The following is a 14,331-nucleotide window of genomic DNA, read 5'->3' as shown; positions in this document are numbered from 1 at the left end:
CTAAGGTAAGAGGTGCTCACAATGAAAGGTTGGAAATTAAACTGGGTTGTGATTAAAAGCTAGGTCGAAAAAATGGGTTTTAACCAGAGACTTAAAAGTCTCAATGGACTGGGCGGATCTGATGTGAAGAGGAAGGCTATAGACGCCTTATCAGACGACGTCACACTGATAATAAAGGCAGCAGAAGAACACCACCTCTCATAAGATGCAATGGAAAGGTTCTAACTGCACTCACGTGTAAAACATGCCCCATCAAACTTTCAGATGCTGTTTTTCTCCCAGTGTGGATTTTTATTGTATTCTCTCACTCTTGAAATATATAATCCATTGGTTTCTGTTGTGTGTGAACAATAATAGTAATTCAAACCACACCTCCAGTCGCTGTCATAAGAACGGGAGGTGCGCTCATGAACACGGCAGCAGAGCCTGTTTGTGCACGGCTGCACGCGCACCTGCAGTCCATCAAGTATAATTGCTGTTTCGTCCCGCGATGGTGTCGCGCACGCAGACCTCTACGCTCACAACAGTCGCATCTGCGATGCGATGTGAGCTTGTATATCAGCTGTTCTCTGTGCGCAACACTGTTGCGCTTTGAAGTATAAATGTCTCCTAGGGTGCATCTCACTAGCCAACACACAAGAGGAGGTTGAATGGACTGAAACCAGCGCTCCCCAAAACAACAGGTTTGGAGATCTGTTGGGAATTGATTACATGAAACATCACCCGTGCGCCCAGTTCCAATGTTTGTAAACAAATAATTGGGGCAGCCACAGTAAAAGCACGGTCTCCTCTGGTTTTAAGTAGGGCTGTTTTGGGGGTCAATAGTGAGAGGTGCGCTGACCTCAGGGCTCTGACCTCAGGGCTCTGACCTCAGGGCTCTGACCTCAGAGGTGCGCTGACCTCAGGGCTCTGACCTCAGGGCTCTGACCTCAGGGCTCTGACCTCAGGGCTCTGACCTCAGGGCGCTGACCTCAGGGCTCTGACCTCAGAGGTGCGCTGACCTCAGGGCTCTGACCTCAGGGCTCTGACCTCAGGGCTCTGACCTCAGGGCTCTGACCTCAGGGCTCTGACCTCAGGGCTCTGACCTCAGAGGTGCGCTGACCTCAGGGCTCTGACCTCAGGGCTCTGACCTCAGGGCTCTGACCTCAGGGCGCTGACCTCAGGGCGCTGACCTCAGGGCTCTGACCTCAGGGCTCTGACCTCAGGGCTCTGACCTCAGGGCTCTGACCTCAGGGCTCTGACCTCAGAGGTGCGCTGACCTCAGGGCTCTGACCTCAGGGCTCTGACCTCAGGGCTCTGACCTCAGGGCGCTGACCTCAGGGCTCTGACCTCAGGGCTCTGACCTCAGGGCGCTGACCTCAGGGCTCTGACCTCAGGGCGCTGACCTCAGGGCTCTGACCTCAGGGCTCTGACCTCAGGGCTCTGACCTCAGGGCTCTGACCTCAGAGGTGCGCTGACTTCAGGGCTCTGACCTCAGAGGTGCGCTGACCTCAGGGCTCTGACCTCAGGGCTCTGACCTCAGGGCTCTGACCTCAGGGCTCTGACCTCTGGGCTCTGACCTCAGAGGTGCTGACCTCAGGGCTCTGACCTCAGGGCTCTGACCTCAGGGCTCTGACCTCAGGGCTCTGACCTCAGAGGTGCGCTGACCTCAGGGCTCTGACCTCAGGGCTCTGACCTCAGGGCTCTGACCTCAGAGGTGCGCTGACCTCAGGGCTCTGACCTCAGGGCTCTGACCTCAGGGCTCTGACCTCAGGGCTCTGACCTCTGACCTCAGGTCTTATGGTGTTGATTTTCCCGAGATTCCTTGCGAAGCATAGTGGACGCATGAGTAACATCAGTCCCGGAAAAGACGCGCTGTGATTGGCCAGTAGTCACTTGAGTGACAGCAAGATACATGAGTGACGTCACTTGGGCAGCGACGCAGTGTGCCTTCAGCACTTCCTGCTTGACTTCCTGCCTTCGATCAAGGACTGTCTAAAGAGGACGAGACGCGAAGACCATACGGGCGACGCCATGTTGCTCCATGGTAGACGCAGTTGAGACCAGGAAGTTGTACATGCACAACTTTGGGCATGTACAACGTCCTGGTCTCAACGGCTCTCGTCCTCTTTAGACAGTCCTTGCCTTCGATGGAGACACGTCGCTCCAATGAAGGACAATGAGGCATTTACTGTAAATCCTCATTTATTATCCGGGGCTTTATTTGTCTCAACCGATTCTGATACCAGGCTTTTATTGGAAGGAGGCAGCTATAAGAAGGAGGCCTATATTGTATTGGAAGGAGGCAGCTATAAGAAGGAGGCCTATATTGTATTGGAAGGAGGCAGCTATAAGAAGGAGGCCTATATTGTATTGGAAGGAGGCAGCTATAAGAAGGAGGCCTATATTGTATTGGAAGGAGGCAGCTATAAGAAGGAGGCCTATATTGTATTGGAAGGAGGCAGCTATAAGAAGGAGGCCTATATTGTATTGGAAGGAGGCAGCTATAAGAAGGAGGCCTATATTGTATTGGAAGGAGGCAGCTATAAGAAGGAGGCCTATATTTTATTGGAAGGAGGCAGCTATAAGAAGGAGGCCTATATTTTATTGGAAGGAGGCAGCTATAAGAAGGAGGCCTATATTTTATTGGAAGGAGGCAGCTATAAGAAGGAGGCCTATATTTTATTGGAAGGAGGCAGCTATAAGAAGGAGGCCTATATTTTATTGGAAGGAGGCAGCTATAAGAAGGAGGCCTATATTGTATTGGAAGGAGGCAGCTATAAGAAGGAGGCCTATATTTTATTGGAAGGAGGCAGCTATAAGAAGGAGGCCTATATTTTATTGGAAGGAGGCAGCTATAAGAAGGAGGCCTATCTATATTTCTACTTTTCAAAACCGATCATAATCAATAAGTCAACATTCTGTGTCAGTTAGAACCCAGTGAAATGTACTGTATTGAAACCAAGGCCTCATGAAATATTAAACAGTGCAGTTGCTCAATGGTCATTTTTTTCCTATTTATTGCACATTCAAATATCTGCATCTAGGCCTACAGTCAGGATATAGTGACAAGTTCAGAAGCAAATAATAAAATAAAATATACAGTATGGCAGGCTATTTCCTATAATATCAAAGCGGTTTATATGAACCTCATGGGGGGGGGGGGGGGGGGGTATCTCTGTAGTTCCCAGAAATAGCTCTGAAGAAAAGGAAAGGGTTGAAAGGACGAGGGGGGGGGGGGGGGGGGGGGGAAGAATACAGTGTGTGAGGCTTGTTCTTTAAACCTGGAAGAAGAGGAGGATGTTTAGTCTGGCTGCGCCGACATTCAGTTTGATAATCACTCCAAGAGGATGAGGAGGGGTCGTACAGACCAATTATTTGTTTACAAACATTGGGACTGGGCGCACGGGTGACTGTTTCATGTAATCAATTCCCAACAGATCTCCAAACCTGTTGTTTTGGGGAGCGCTGGTTTCAGTCCATTCAACCTCCTCTTGTGAGTTGGCTAGTGAGATGCACCCTAGGAGACATATATACTTCAAAGCCCAACAGTGTTGCGCATAGAGAACAGCTGATATACAAGCTCACATCGCATCGCAGATGCGACTGTTGTGAGCGTAGAGGTCTGCGTGCGCGACACCATCGCGGGACGAAGCATAAATTATACTTGATGGGCTGCAGGTGCGCGTGCAGCCGTGGACAAACAGGCTCTGCTCATCAGCGCACCTCCCGTTCTTATGACAGCGACTGGAGGTGTGGTTTTGAGGACTGTTTTGAATTGCTATTATTGTTCAAACACAACAGAAACCAAGGATTATATATTTCAAGGGCGAGAAATCACAATAAAAATCCTAATCATTCTTCCTCCACACTGGGAGAAAAACAGCATCTGAAAGTTTGATGGGGCATTTTTACACGTGAGTGCAGTTAGAACCTTTCCATCTTATCTTATGAGTGTTCTTCTGCTGCCGTTGTGCGCGTGCATGCTGGTGCTTATCAGTGTGACATCGTCTGTTAAGGCGTCTATAGTTCCAACTCAGTGAGGATGAGGAGGGGTCGTATAGTTCCAACTCAGTGAGGATGAGGAGGGGTCGTATAGTTCCAACTCAGTGAGGATGAGGAGGGGTCGTATAGTTCCAACTCAGTGAGGATGAGGAGGGGTCGTATAGTTCCAACTCAGTGAGGATGAGGAGGGGTCGTATAGTTCCAACTCAGTGAGGATGAGGAGGGGTCGTATAGTTCCAACTCAGTGAGGATGAATAGGGGTCGTATAGTTCCAACTCAGTGAGGATGAGGAGGGGTCGTATAGTTCCAACTCAGTGAGGATGAGGAGGGGTCGTATAGTTCCAACTCAGTGAGGATGAGGAGGGGTCGTATAGTTCCAACTGAGTGAGGATGAGGAGGGGTCGTATAGTTCCAACTCAGTGAGGATGAGGAGGGGTCGTATAGTTCCAACTCAGTGAGGATGAGGAGGGGTCGTATAGTTCCAACTCAGTGAGGATGAGGAGGGGTCGTATAGTTCCAACTCAGTGAGGATGAGGAGGGGTCGTATAGTTCCAACTCAGTGAGGACGAGGAGGGGTCGTATAGTTCCAACTCAGTGAGGATGAGGAGGGGTCGTATAGTTCCAACTGAGTGGATTGTATTGACGACATAATATATTTATGGATGGAATTTATGTAAAAGGTAGCCTATAATGTTTTAACTTCAATAAAAAAGGCAATTTGAATAGTACTATATTTGTTCATGTGCAAATGTCAAATGTGACGTGTCAAACTAGGGGGTTTTCATGATTCCGAATCCATTCCAAGCATCACGTTTTGCACAAAAAACACTCCTTGGGCTAAAAACGGACATAATAGCCACAGCTTGCCCAAATGTGCCCAAAATGTGCTGACCTCATCAGGCCTATTCATAGCCTGTTGGCTGCCCGACTATTATGCCCTGCTATGAATATGACTTATATATGGGTTCACACTTTATTTTATATTTGTGTAGCAAATATGTTGTGTTTATAGAAGACAGAGCGCTGTGGACACGTTCAGGTGTTTAGACAGATATCTGGTGTTGTGTTTATAGAAGACAGAGCTCTGGACACGTTTAGGTGTTTAGACAGATATCTGGTGTTGTGTTTATAGAAGACAGAGCGCTGTGGACACGTTCAGGTGTTTAGACAGATATCTGGTGTTGTGTTTATAGAAGACAGAGCTCTGGGGCCCGTTCCACGAAACTTGGATTAGAGATTAAGCCGGGATTTAACAGATATCCTGGTTTAATATATCCTGGATCAGCGATTAACCGGTTTCATGAAAGCTGGTTAATCTTGCCAGATTAATTTAACCAGTTAACCTGGATATGTTGAGGCTTGATTCGGTTTCATGAAAGTGATGCTACATTAGAAACTAATGCTTTGGATTTAGCCTGCTCCGGACCAGGCTAACAGCCAGGTTGAACCTAATCCTGATGTCTTTACTGTTCATTAAGCAGTCAAACTGATCACAAACCAATGATGTTTTCCACACTTATTCAATTATTATGGGTTTATGTTGCCTTATTTTTTATCGGTCTGCATTAAAGGACTAATTTAAGGCTGCACAACATCATGACAGCTTGTGAGCTTGTAGATCAGCTGCTTTTGGTGAATGTTCCCCAGCAAAGACCAGGATTTGAAAAGCCTGGTTTTGGCCTAAATCCTGGATTAGTTAATCCAAGTTTCGTGGAACAGGCCCCAGGTGGGAAAGCCTTAGTGGTCAATGCCCGATGCCTGTCTCCGTCTCAAGAGGCCGTCGAGCAGACCCAGAGCTACCCGCTGTGGGGCATCATATTAACCCTGTCTCCCTCTCCAACAGGCTATAGAGCAGACCCAGAGCTACCCGCTGTGGGGCATCATATTAACCCTGTCTCCGTCTCAAGAGGCCGTGGAGCAGACCCAGAGCTACCCGCTGTGGGGCATCATATTAACCCTGTCTCCCTCTCCCCAGGCTATAGAGCAGACCCAGAGCTACCCGCTGTGGGGCATCATATTAACCCTGTCTCCGTCTCAAGAGGCTATAGAGCAGACCCAGAGCTACCCGCTGTGGGGCATCATATTAACCCTGTCTCCGTCTCCCCAGGCTATAGAGCAGACCCAGAGCTACCCGCTGTGGGGCATCATATTAACCCTGTCTCCGTCTCAAGAGGCTGTGGAGCAGACCCAGAGCTACCCGCTGTGGGGCATCATATTGACACTGTCTCCCTCTCCAACAGGCTATAGAGCAGACCCAGAGCTACCCGCTGTGGGGCATCATATTAACCCTGTCTCCCTCTCCAACAGGCTATAGAGCAGACCCAGAGCTACCCGCTGTGGGGCATCATATTGACGCTGTCTCCGTCTCCAACAGGCTATAGAGCAGACCCAGAGCTACCCGCTGTGGGGCATCATATTAACCCTGTCTCCCTCTCCCCAGGCTATAGAGCAGACCCAGAGCTACCCGCTGTGGGGCATCATATTAACCCTGTCTCCCTCTCCCCAGGCTGTAGAGCAGACCCAGAGCTACCCGCTGTGGGGCATCATATTAACCCTGTCTCCCTCTCCAACAGGCTATAGAGCAGACCCAGAGCTACCCGCTGTGGGGCATCATATTAACCCTGTCTCCCTCTCCAACAGGCTATAGAGCAGACCCAGAGCTACCCGCTGTGGGGCATCATATTAACCCTGTCTCCCTCTCCAACAGGCTATAGAGCAGACCCAGAGCTACCCGCTGTGGGGCATCATGTTGACGCTGTCTCCCTCTCCAACAGGCTATAGAGCAGACCCAGAGCTACCCGCTGTGGGGCATCATATTGACGCTGTCTCCCTCTCCAACAGGCTATAGAGCAGACCCAGAGCTACCCGCTGTGGGGCAACGTGGTGTGCATCAGCCTGGTGGTGACGGCCATCCTTCCCGTGCCCGTGGTGTTCTGCCTTCGCCACTTCAACATCCTGGGCGACGCCGCGGCCGGCGGCCTGTCGTCCGTGGCCTACAGGAAGGCTCGCATCATCAAGGACAGCAACCTGCCCGGCGACGACGACGGGGACGACGCCAGCCTCATCGGGGAAGGCGACGGAAAGTCGCCCGGGAGCGCCGCGCCCTCGCCCATGCCCGGCGGCGGCATGCAAGGCATCAACAGCAGCATCTACCGCAAGCAGGGGGGCGTGGGGGGCGGCGGCGTGGGGGGGGGTGGCGGGGGCGGGGGCAGTGATGTGGACACCGCGCCCAACGGCCGCTACGGCATCGGCTATCTGATGGCCGACATGCCGGACATGCCTGAGTCAGACTTGTAAAGGATGACCGGATGCCCCCCCCCTCCCGGGGGGGAAGCCCCTCCCCCAAGCCTGCCCCCGCCGAGCTGTCGCAACCTGACTGGACCCCCCCCCCCCATGTGTCGTTTATAGTCATTGGAAGACATGTGTATTATTATTATAATTATTATTATTATTTGACCATCGTACAGGGCTTTCACTTCTAGTGATTTTTACTAGTTGACTAGTTGACTAGTTGACTAGACCAGGGGTTCTCAACGTTTTTGGCCGGGGACCCCCGGAAGTGCTTTGGCAATGTCTCGGGACCCCCGCCCCGCCCCCTCCCGACCCCAATATAAATTGACTGCTACAATAACCTTAATAATAGAGACAATACACCATAAATAAATACTGAAACCAGATATAATCATTAGGGAAGGTGTATGCATGTACTATGTGTACTATATGTAAACTCTTCATTTACACTTTCCAGCCATTCAGTTGCAAAAAAATAAAAAAAATTGGGGACCCCCCCAAAATTATTTGGCCCCCAAATGGTCGCGACCCACGGGTTGAGAACCCCTGGACTAGTCGATGAACTACCTATTATGTAAAAATAGGTAGTTCTTTGTACATTTAAAAACTGTGTACATTGGTGACTATAATCTAGCCTTCTAGATGATCATGAGGCCTACAAAAACGAAAAAAATAAAAATAAAAAACGCTTTTTTTATTTTGATCAACTAGTCAACTAGTACCAACAAGGTCAACTAGTGGATTTACTAGTCGACTAGTTGAATAGCCGACTAGTTGAACAGTCGACTAGTTGACTAGTCGACTAGTTGAATAGTCGACTAGTCGACTAGTTGAACAGTCGACTAGTTGACTAGTCGACTAGTTGAACAGTCGACTAGTTGAATAGTCGACTAGTTGAACAGTCGACCATGTGAATAGTCCACTAGTTGCTGAAAGCCCTACATTGTACTGTATATTCTTTGTAGATATCTTTAGCTGCTCTTCATTACATCATCTCTCACGTAATGTACCTTTTAAAAAGGCCTTTGGATGATATATGTGCTCACATATTATGATATATATGTGATATATATTATGATATATAGCTGATATATATGTGATATATATGTGATATAAATTATGATATATATGTGATATATATTATGATATATATGTGATATATATTGTGATATATATGTGATATATATTATGATATATATGTGATATATATTATGATATATATGTGATATATATGTGATATATGTGATATAAATTATGATATATATGTGATATATATTATGATATATATGTGATATATATTATGGTATATATGTAATATATATTATGGTATATATGTGATATATATTATGGTATATATGTGATATATATTATGGTATATATGTGATAATATATGTGGTCGTCACCCTGTTCACCACGTCTCCCCCCCCCCCCCTCTCTGTCGCTCAGCCCACTCCCAAACCCTCAACCCATTTTGACAGAGACCCGATTCTACAAATGTCTCTAAATCATGCAGTTTTATGAAAAACCCTATGTTTCTAACTTCAGTGGTTCTCAAACTATTTCATGTCAAGGATATCTGAAAATATGTTGTTCCAGGGACCCCCTCCCCCCAGAAGCAAAGATTTTAGTTGAAAATGTGCTCTGAAAGAATATATATTCAAAGATTTCTGCCACATTTTCACGATTTTTCAAAAAATAGCAGATCTACAAGCTCGTAGCGTGGCTATGAGCTTGTAGATCTGCTATTTTTCAATAGCTAAAATATAACATTCGGCTTCAAACACCAAAAGGGGTTCCCGTACAGAATGGGCGCTGGGTCTGCCTTCGCCTCCCAGCCATTGTAAAATACCCGGTAACCTGAGACCTCTCATGGCTTATTGCTTTATTGAACAAGACCCCCTGAAGTGTCATTCATAAAGTAATGAATAGTGGGTTAATGAACTAAGACAATGGTTTTCAAACCAGTGGTCCGGGGACCACCAGCGGTCCTTGAAGGCTAAATGATGGTAAACCAGTGGTCCGGGGACCACCAGCGGTCCTTGAAGGCTAAATGATGGTAAACCAGTGGTCCGGGGACCACCAGCGGTCCTTGAAGGCTAAATGATGGTAAACCAGTGGTCCGGGGACCACCAGCGGTCCTTGAAGGCTAAATGATGGTAAACCAAATGGACGCTTAGATACCTTTAAACCTTATTATATCTTTCACTCTTGAGAGCGTAAGATTACAGGTCCATTTGGTTTCATTTTACGCTCTCAAGAGTTAAAACTATATTGTTAAACATCTGCATTACTTCATGTAGCAGAAGTCTACCGTCGACACCATTAGAGAATGTAGAAGAATTGACTGTTTCTGACCTACAGCACGGGATTGTGGACAAAACACATAAACAACGACAACAATTGGTTTTAAAGGGATGTCCCGATACACTTTTTTTCGTTTCCGATTCGATCCCGAGACCACAATTTCTGTTTTAGCCGATACCGAATACCGATACCAGAGAATAATATTTATAATAATACGAAATAAAAAATATCTTATTTTGAAGTCCACCGACCGGGAATAATGTTTATAGCTTTCTATCTATATATCTGATGTTGTGTTTATATCAGACTCCTCACTCATATGTGCACTTTGGACAACTCAAAAGTAAACTCCAACATGCCATAGTGTCAACCCCTTACCCCTGTGTCGGATCGGTGGTTAGACTGGCATAGTGTCAACCCCTTACCCCTGTGTCGGATCGGTGGTTAGACTGGCGTATTCGCCAATACCGATATGACCTGACCGATATGACCAAATAAGGGCCGATAGCGATACTTTTCTGATACCGATACAGTATCGGGACATCTCTAGTTTTAGGTCTGAGAGGCAAAAATCTCATCAAATGGTGGTTCCGTGGCTCAAACTATAGATGCCTAATACATAATGGGGCCTTGATATGAAAAGGGTTGACAACCTCTGGACTAAGGGCCGATTCAGACTCCTATCGGTTTGGAAGGAGTCTAGGGGCCGATTCATACTCCTATCGGTTTGGAAGGAGTCTAGGGGCCGATTCAGACTCCTATCGGTTTGGAAGGAGTCTAGGGGCCGATTCAGACTCCTATCGGTTTGGAAGGAGTCTAGGGGCCGATTCAGACTCCTATCGGTTTGGAAGTGGGGCCGATTCATACTCCTATCGGTTTGGAAGGAGTCTAGGGGCCGATTCAGACTCCTATCGGTTTGGAAGGAGTCTAGGGGCCGATTCATACTCCTATCGGTTTGGAAGGAGTCTAGGGGCCGATTCATACTCCTATCGGTTTGGAAGGAGTCTAGGGGCCGATTCATACTCCTATCGGTTTGGAAGGAGTCTAGGGGCCGATTCAGACTCCTATCGGTTTGGAAGTGGGGCTTTTTGTGCATCTTCTGAGGGTAAGATCTGGGCGACCCCCCCCCCCCCCCCAAGTAAAGAGATTGCTAGCACTGTAACCGCTTTGGAGGGACGACGTTTTCACTTAGTTTGAAACAGCGAGAGAGAAAAGGATCCAACACTGAAAAACCTCCCATGAATGATTGTTCTCAAGAAGTTGTGCCTAAAAGAAAAACCGTTTATATGTATTTATAGTACATGGTGGACGCTGTATATTTACGGTATTCTGTAAATATAATATATAAATATTATAAATATATTTATCTGAATAGTTTGGATATCAAGAACAGTGTTTATAATAATGGTCGAGAAGTTGCTCCAAAAAATCCTTAACGCTGGTCTCTGTTTCTTAATTGGTTTTGTTTACTAATGTTCTGTCAGTGTCTACGAGGGAGTCCTTGTAAATATTATTTGTTTTCTTTTTATCATGAAAGTGCTTTACATGTTGTCTTTTTTTCCCTGTCAGGATTAAAGAACAAACAATGTTCCAGACTGAGCACTCTAGTGTCATTTGTTTGTTTTTCTCAGAATAGCAGAATCCGTCAGTATGTGTCCCATTAAGACCATAAAAGCCTACTGTACTGTACTGTACTGTACTGTACTGTACTAGAGGTATCGCTCACACAGTACCCCTAGGGTACTGTGGGGTAGGTACCCCTGGGGTACCTACCCTATAGGGGACACAGGGATAACATTTGAGGGTACCTACCCTTGGGGACACGGGGAGAACATGTGAGGGTACCTACCCTAGGGGACACGGGGAGAACATGTGAGGGTACCTACCCTAGGGGACACGGGGAGAACATGTGAGGGTACCTACCCTAGGGGACACGGGGAGGACATGTGAGGGTATCTACCCTAGGGGACACAGGGAGAACATGTGAGGGTACCTACCCTAGGGGACACGGGGAGAACATGTGAGGGTAACTACACTAGGGTACACAGGGGGGAGAACACGTGAGGGTACCTACCCTAGGGGACACGGGGAGAACATGTGAGGGTAACTACACTAGGGGACACGGGGGGGAGAACATGTGAGGGTACCTGCCCTAGGGGACACGGGGAGAACATGTGAGGGTACCTACCCTAGGGGACACAGGGAGAACATGTGAGGGTACCTACTCTAGGGGACACGAGGAGAACATGTGAGGGTACCTACCTTGGGGGACACAGGGAGAACATGTGAGGGTACCTACCCTATAGGGACACGGGGAGAACATGTGAGGGTACCTACCCTAGAGGACACGGGGAGAACATGTGAGGGTACCTACCCTAGGGGACACGGGGAGAACATGTGAGGGTATCTACCCTAGAGGACACGGGGAGAACATGTGAGGGTACCTACCCTAGGGGACACGGGGAGAACATGTGAGGGTACCTACCCTAGGGGACACGGGGAGAACATGTGTGGGTACCTACTACCTACCCTAGAGGACACGGGGAGAACATGTGAGGGTACCTACCCTAGGGGACACGGGGATAACATGTGAGGGTACCTACCCTAGGGGACACGGGGAGAACATGTGAGGGTACCTACCCTAGGGCACACGGGGAGAACATGTGAGGGTACCTACCCTAGGGGACACGGGGAGAACATGTGAGGGTACCTACCCTAGGGGACACGGGGAGAACATGTGAGGGTACCTACCCTAGGGGACACGGGGAGAACATGTGAGGGTACCTACCCTAGGGGACACGGGGAGAACATGTGAGGGTACCTACCCTAGAGGACACGGGGAGAACATGTGAGGGTACCTACCCTAGGGGACACGGGGAGAACATGTGAGGGTATCTACCCTAGAGGACACGGGGAGAACATGTGAGGGTACCTACCCTAGGGGACACGGGGAGAACATGTGAGGGTACCTACCCTAGGGGACACGGGGAGAACATGTGTGGGTACCTACTACCTACCCTAGAGGACACGGGGAGAACATGTGAGGGTACCTACCCTAGGGGACACGGGGATAACATGTGAGGGTACCTACCCTAGGGGACACGGGGAGAACATGTGAGGGTACCTACCCTAGGGCACACGGGGAGAACATGTGAGGGTACCTACCCTAGGGGACACGGGGAGAACATGTGAGGGTACCTACCCTAGGGGACACGGGGAGAACATGTGAGGGTACCTACCCTAGGGGACACGGGGAGAACATGTGAGGGTACCTACCCTAGGGGACACGGGGAGAACATGTGAGGGTACCTACCCTAGGGGACACAGGGAGAACATGCAAACTCCACACAGAAAGGCCTTTTTGCCAACCCCACCTCGGCTATGGGCACTGATGACTGATGATGGAAGCAGCTGTTCTGACATATTGCTCGTAGAACAGCTGAGATATTGTACACAGAATTTAATAATACGATCTGGCGATGAAGTTGAAATGCCATAAAAACACGGCCCAACACGGTAAAAAGCTAAACCAAAGGTCTGTCCACTTTGCCCACAGCAATGACTTGTTTATCTTTCCCCAAATGAGTCTTTGTAAATTCCCCATGTTTACCCCAATTATTAAATACAGCTAAAACAAAGAATATTTTATACATCACATTTTGTAACAACATCTTTTTTTAATCACATTTTTGAGAGAAACTCACATATCATTTATATTTGAATTATCTGTTTAAGTGCTGATGTCAGTTTTGCCCATTGTGGCTTTCAGAGCAACAAATGTACGTGATGGAGTGATTGTCCACTGGTAAACAAAACACACAATAATACAATAAAATAATAATGATGTCCTTTAAGAGGCAAGGAGCCTCTTCCTTTGGCTTCGTTGTTCAACTCCCTGGACCAGACAGTGGCCTTGTGGTTAGAGTGTCCGGGTTCGATCCCCGGCCGGGTCATACCAAAGACTGTAAAAATGGGACCCAATGCCTCCCTGCTTGGCACTCAGCATCAATGGTTGGATTGGGGGGTCAGTCCCTGCTTGGCACTCAGCATCAATGGGTTGGATTGGGGGGTCAGTCCCTGCTTGGCACTCAGCATCAAGGGTTGGATTGGGGGGGTCAGTCCCTGCTTGGCACTCAGCATCAAGGGGTTGGATTGGGGGGTCAGTCCCTGCTTGACACTCAGCATCAATGGGTTGGATTGGGGGGTCAAATCTACTAATCAAATGATTCCCGAGCGCGGCACGGCTGCAGCTCACCGCTCCAAGAGATGGGTCAAATGCGGAGAACAGATTTCACTGCGGTGACGTGTGTGACAAATCGTATGACTTTGACTTTGGATTGCAGCAAATCAAGCAGGATACGTCTTGGTACGCAGGAGTTCCAACCATAGATACACTTGAGATAAGCTTAAATGTAATATTATGGCTGAAAAATGAAAACCAGTCCATAGGCAATGAATAAACAAAAAAAGCCATGTGTCCCTTTTGGAAAAAAAAAGAAAAAGTTTTTGTAAATAATATACGGTCGTTGCTGTTGGGAGGAAACCACCTAACTCCACTTTTTAAAATTTTCTTTTCATAAATCAGTGCTACTGAACACCCTTTACGTCTGTGTGTGTTCGTTAAAACATATTGAACACATTAAATGTGGTAAAAGGCACCTCGGACAAAACCTCTTAACTCCACTGGACCCTCAAACTGTCTGCTAAAGCAGCTAACTCCACCTCCTCTCCCCCTCTCATGCAAGTATATTG

At 48.0% G+C, this 14,331-nt stretch overlaps 1 protein-coding gene across 1 annotated transcript in view; it reads left to right on the top strand.

The window, feature by feature from the left end:
* The window catches only part of slc6a15 (solute carrier family 6 member 15), a gene marked incomplete at both ends in the record, with an annotated part of 68,265 nt that extends 60,984 nt beyond the window's left edge, over positions 1-7,281 (top strand). Inside the window, one exon of the mRNA XM_079501389.1 lies at positions 6,826-7,281. Within this exon, the coding sequence (XP_079357515.1) occupies positions 6,826-7,281 (456 nt within the window). The remainder of the gene's footprint in view (positions 1-6,825) is intronic.
* Positions 7,282-14,331: the final 7,050 nt, after the last annotated feature.

Source organism: Electrona antarctica, assembly GCF_951216825.1.
Source record: "Electrona antarctica genome assembly, chromosome: 5".
Taxonomy (NCBI): domain Eukaryota; kingdom Metazoa; phylum Chordata; class Actinopteri; order Myctophiformes; family Myctophidae; genus Electrona; species Electrona antarctica.
Note: the sequence above shows the minus strand (reverse complement) of the source record. Positions and strands in the feature narration are given on the sequence as shown.